Genomic DNA, 6060 nt, shown 5'->3' on the forward strand with positions numbered 1-6060 from the left:
TATAACTTGTACATGAAAACACAAAGAAACCAATTATAACTTGTACATGAAAACACAAACTACATTATAATTTGTATATGAAAACACAAACAAATATATAACTTGTATATGAGAAAAAGAAGAAACTATATAATAACTTGTATATAAAACGCAAACACACTATATGATAAATTCGATGACGAGCAACCCACTTTGAAACTAATAATGGTTGGAGACGGTTTGAATGGGTAATGAAAAAACCTTTAATACAAGTTTAACATTACAGCAAATGTACAACGTTTCGACAAGGTTTTGTCATCATCGGGTACAAGTAAATTACACTGACACGGATATATATATATACAGTATTGAACAAAGAAGTCACATGACCGGAACTGTTGCAAAACTTAGAAAACTTGTAACCTGTACTTGGAAACGCACAGTTTATTTATTTTTGTTTTTTTAGTAGTGGAATAAATGTTTTGATTTTATTCACATGTTCTAAGCTAGAGAAGATATAAAAACAACTGGGATGAAGCGTGGACCGGTGGTCCCTCGTTCAGGTCATAGTTCCACAAAATAACAACAACAAAATAAAAAATACGCAGTTTGGGGCCACGGGTTCGTTACGGAGGATGGTGGTCAACCCCAATATTCGGTCAGACAAAAGTAGCAGAGGATTTAGCGTTGGATACTGTTGCCTAGTTGCCTTCCCTTCAATTAGCGGTGGATACTGTTGCCTAGCTGCCTTCCCTTCAGTCTATAAATTCAAAATTAGAGAAATCCAGCGTAGATATGTATTGAATTACTTCGGACGAATATCCGAAAACTTGTAATTGGTTGAGGATGATCACATGATTTAACTAACATATAAGATTACACGTGTTCACCCCAACACGTTCAAATTAACCCCGGTTAATCCGGGGAAAGCTTGTTAGATGAAAACTCGTAACATTTCCTCTGAAAACAAAACAATTGGTTAGTTGGGTTCATATAATTTCACCTTTTTTTTTTTTCTAGGGAAAATGGCGGCAAAACCTGTAGTTATCATATTTTTCTGCGTGATCCTTGTGGTGTTTCTTCTGGGACTCCTAATTGGTTATTACGGAATATCTTCTGGTTTAACCGAAGAACAGGCAGAGAAGCTTGAAATGCTAGATCGCTTGTCACTCTCAACTTATTACCCATATGATGATGCTGCACAGAGAATTCTTAAGGACGTCAGCCCAGAAAATATAAAGAAAAACCTTCGGTGAGTTTACAAAAGTTTGGCTTACAGAAAGTCCAATATTTAGTTACTTGCAGGTTTATCTGATATCCTAAGTCTTCTCAGTTCTATATCTTTCCTATCTATCATTTTTTGAATGATGAATTCAGGTTTCTGAAAGTATAATACAAACTCTTTTGAAATAACGTACGTTACGTTTGAAAGTGTATCAAATGGCTGTCCTATATTGTTAAAGTAATAAGTCTCTCTCTCTCTACTAAGATTCTATAAGCCTGGCCTTGTGTAAAGAGAAAAAAGAATTAGGTTAAATTGGTCAACGAATGGGAACTCTGTGAAGGCCTTCTTTGATTTTACAAAACACCTTAACGTTTAGGTTAAATTAGTCAACGAATGGGAACTCTGTGAAGGCCTTCTTTGATTTTATAAAACACCTTAACGTTTAGGTTAAATAGTCAACGAATGGGAACTCTGTGAAGGTCTTCTTTGATTTTATAAAACACCTTAACGTTTAGGTTAAAATAGTCAACGAATGGGAACTCTGTGAAGGTCTTCTTTGGTTTTATAAAACACCTTAACGTTTAGGTTAAATAGTCAACGAATGGGAGCTCTGTGAAGGTCTTCTTTGGTTTTATAAAACACCTTAACGTTTAGGTTAAATTAGTCAACGAATGGAAACTCTGTGAAGGCCTTCTTTGATTTTATAAAACACCTTAACGTTTAGATTAAATTAGTCAACGAATGGGAACTCTGTGAAGGCCTTCTTTGATTTTATAAAACACCTTAACGTTTAGGTTAAATTAGTCATTAAATTAGATAACAGATATCAGGTAAGGACATCTCCTGGTATTCAACACTATCGGAGACTGCCTATTCTTTGCCCCCCAGTGGCACAGCAGTATGTCTGCGGACTTACAACGCTAGAATCCGGGTTTCGATACCCGTGGTGGGCAGAGCACAGATAGCCTATTGTGTAGCTTTGTGCTTAATTATAAACAAACAAACAAAGCCTATTCTTTTAATACAAGATCAATAAAAAAATTGGGAATTTAAAAACCTGCAAGTAGGGATCGTAAAAAAAGTAAAGAAACAAGGCTGGAGATACTGTAGACATTATTTATTCAAACTAAAAACCCCTATTTTTGCTCCATGCTATTATCCAGAGTTACATTTGGTGGAGTCAAAATAGGGACTCGTAGTTTCAATAAATAATGTCTACAGTATCTCCAGCCTTGTTTCCTTTTATTTATTTTTTGCGCCAACGACAAAACACTTACAAAAATAGCCACTAACATACAATTTCGTATTTTAATATACCAAATAAATCCCTTTTTTTCTGTGTTGCAAGTTATTATGGAATGTATAGCTGGTGCATGCAAGATGTGGTGACTGACCAAGAACTTGGATTTGACGATCTAAAACTACGTTTCGTTAGATAGAGTCGTTCAGTGTCAACCGACGTTTCAAGAGGGATTTAAAATAAATGTTTGACGCTTTTGTAAGATAGCCATATTATTCGTTTCAGGTTTTAAAATATGCTACTTTGTACAATACATTTGTACATTAGTTTGATAAATTGGTATTATAATTGTTTAACGTGAAAGTAAATATATATATGTTCGAACTTATAATGAGCTACAACAGAATGAGCTACAACAATGAGCTTATAATGAGCTACAACAGAAGTATTGGATTATACAGTTAATTAAGTCAGTGCTTAGTTGGTGTAAATAAAAACTTCTGTTTACTGAATAAAGGCCATTACATTTATTTAATGACACAGAATGCTAACCATAACAAAGTAGTAGTTAATATTATTTAGTCTCAAATACTCGTTCATAAATGTCTTGAGCTCATGAATACAAACATACGAGAACCAATCAAAATGTTTGAATTTCACGCTATCTGCGCTAGCTGTCCCTAATTTTGAAAATATAGATTGGAGGGAAGGCAGCTAGTCAACACCACCAAACGTCAACTTTTGACTATTCTTTATCAACGAATAGTGGGATTACATCTCACATTATAACGCTTCCTTGGCTAAAAGGGCGAGCATGTTCGGTGACGGGTTTCGATCCCCCGACCTGAAAATTGCGAGTCGAGCATCCTAATCACTAGAACATGAAAGGCCTAATCACTAATTTTTTGCACGATTAAATTCAATACCTCTGAGGTTATTTCACTTTATCCTTTCATTCGAGAAAATTACAGTTGTTAATGTTTTATATCAGGGGCTTTAAACAAACGGGTCGTAACCCGCAGAGGGAGACGTATAAAAGTACTTAGCGGGGCGGAAGAGTTCAGATAACAGAAAAATATATCAGATTTATCTTTTACATGTACATATGAATTTTAAAAACTGGGAAACATGTAGCAAACATTTATGTTTTTATCGTATTTAAAATTAAAAATCCGCACGAGCTTATTAAACCAGAGAACCACCCAGAGAAGACTTTGAACTCGATCAGTGACACTCGCTGCTCACCCCGTGTTGTACAGTAAATAAAGAGAACATATGTATGGTGTTTGATAGAGGCATCGTATTATATATCACTTGTGTGTGTTTATGTCTGGAGGGGATACCAAATTACATACTTTTGGTTAAGTGGCGCCTGACATTAAAAAAATGGGGGGGGGGGGTGAGAACGCGTGTTCCATACGGAAAAATGTAGATTAATTTTAGGTTCTAATACAGGAAATAGTAGAGCTCAATGTTAACTATACTTTTATTCAAAGAATAACATAGAATTATTAATATTGGTCAGTTGTTATAGTATTAATAGTCAATGTTAGCGTACCCCACCCCCCCCCCCCTCCCCAGCGACACAGCGGTATGTCTGCTGACTTACACTGCTAGAAACTGGATTTCGGTACCCGTGTGGGCAGAGCACAGATAGCCCTTTGTGTAGCTTTGTGCTCAACAATAACAATGTTAGTGTAATATTCTTTTTCATTTTCAGCTCACTGGAACCGATGTCACTTTATCTTGTGCACTTTTAGTCATTCAATATCATTCATTCTGTTTATGAATCTCGAGAATATAATAAGTGCTGCGAACACTGTTCCTCAAATGTATATATCACCTTTTTTTATATGAACACCTCTGTACAATTCGATTTGTTATCAGTATAAAGCCAATAGGTGTGAGAAAGATAAACAAGTATTTACATATATACCCCCAAGTGGCACAGCGGTATGTCTGCGGACTTACAACGCTAGAATCCGGGTTTCGATACCCGTGGTGGGCAGAGCACAGATATTCCATTGTGTAGCTTTGTACTTAATTACAAACCCAAACCAATTTACATATATACCAGAATGAAAATTCGTATAAGCTTTCACAAATAACATGTTTTATTTTTTCATTTTTCCAGCTATCTGACAGAACAAACGCATTTGGCAGGGACTGCCAGAAATAACGAACTAGCGCGGTACATCCGGGATACTTGGAAAGCGCAAGGTTTAGACAAAGTTGACTTGGTTCCCTATGATATCTTACTGTCTTATCCGGATAAAGACAAACCTAATAAGGTATTTTAAGATAGTTGTGCACGAATCATTTCTACATTTCGCGCAGTATGAAAGTGTGTATAAAATTAAGTTTGTATGAAATTGAAATTAATAATCCATCGAAAGAAAAAAATCTTGGATATGCTTCATTTTATATAGTTTTATTTTCAGTATTAATATTTATTAATTCTGTAATATTTTACGAAAGACCTTTATCAGAACATCGTAAAGTTCAGAATTATCAGACCAGATACGTATATACCCAACTGCCATTTTGATGTTCAGATATCTTAATTCTATTTTCTAATTCGTGCTCGATGTTGTTTGCTTATGTAAGTATGGTACAACGACGTTTTTATGTTCAAAGCATTGCAGACTAGGAATGCGTGAGTAGATTTACGTTACATATGGTTGTTTGTTTGTTTCAGGATTTCGCGCAAAGCTACACGATAATTAGCTGCGCATAGCTTTCTCTAATTTTGAAATTATGGACTTTTGGACTTCTATTGTCAGCTCAAATAGCAGAATTTGGCCGACCTCTTATAAAGCACTCAAAGGTCCCAAAGTGAAGAGTGCGTTTTTTTTGTGGCAACGTGTCGCGAACCGTGAATCTTCGGATTCATAGTCTGGGCACACTAACTTCTCAGCCACTCGCAGCTCTATTTCCCGTGGAAATATAATTCAAACGTTTATCGCGTGTATAAATAAAATTATATTCTTTTACACGAGGAATAAAATATAAGATTGACATTTAACGATTTTAAATTACGACAAGTTATTTCCTATCTCATTTTACAAAACTATTAAATTTACGCGAACGTCTTATTTTCATCTTGACAGTTTCTACTTCTTTACTTATTGAACTAACATAAGACTGATTAAAAAGAGTTCAGGTTGAATTATCACTCACCAGATAAGCTAATGTTTATAATATCGGTCTAAAAACAGTGTGGCCCAAACATGCTTGCCCTTTCAGCCGTGGGGGCGTTTAATGTGACGGTCAATCCTACTATTCGTTGGTAAAAGAGTAGCCCAAGAGTTGGCGGTGGGTGGTGATGACTAGCTGCCTTCCCTTTAGTCTTACATGCTAAATTAGGGACGGTTAGCGCAGATAGCCCTCGAGTAGCTTTGCACGAAATTCAAAACAAACTAAAAACAGAATGAGATAAATATTTATCCATATGGGTTGCATCAAGTCTTCAGCATGCCAAGTAAAAATTGCAAACATTTTGTTGAGCTTGGGCTGATGATATTCTACTCAATTTACACTGTGGATAAGACATGGAAACTACTATATTTATGCATATATTTCTGTTTATCTCTCTCTCTCTCTGTGCCCCCCAGTA

General features: G+C 35.7%; 1 protein-coding gene across 1 annotated transcript in view; it reads left to right on the forward strand.

The window, feature by feature from the left end:
* The first annotated feature begins 538 nt into the window (after positions 1-538).
* Positions 539-6060, forward strand: part of LOC106460275 — a 17211-nt gene continuing 11689 nt past the window's right edge. Inside the window, exons 1-2 of the mRNA XM_022386949.1 lie at positions 539-1231; positions 4579-4735. Of these exons, the coding sequence (XP_022242657.1) occupies positions 1005-1231; positions 4579-4735 (384 nt within the window). The 5' untranslated portion in view covers positions 539-1004. The remainder of the gene's footprint in view (positions 1232-4578; positions 4736-6060) is intronic.

This window comes from Limulus polyphemus, unplaced genomic scaffold, assembly GCF_000517525.1.
Source record: "Limulus polyphemus unplaced genomic scaffold, Limulus_polyphemus-2.1.2 Scaffold739, whole genome shotgun sequence".
Taxonomy (NCBI): Eukaryota; Metazoa; Arthropoda; class Merostomata; order Xiphosura; family Limulidae; genus Limulus; species Limulus polyphemus.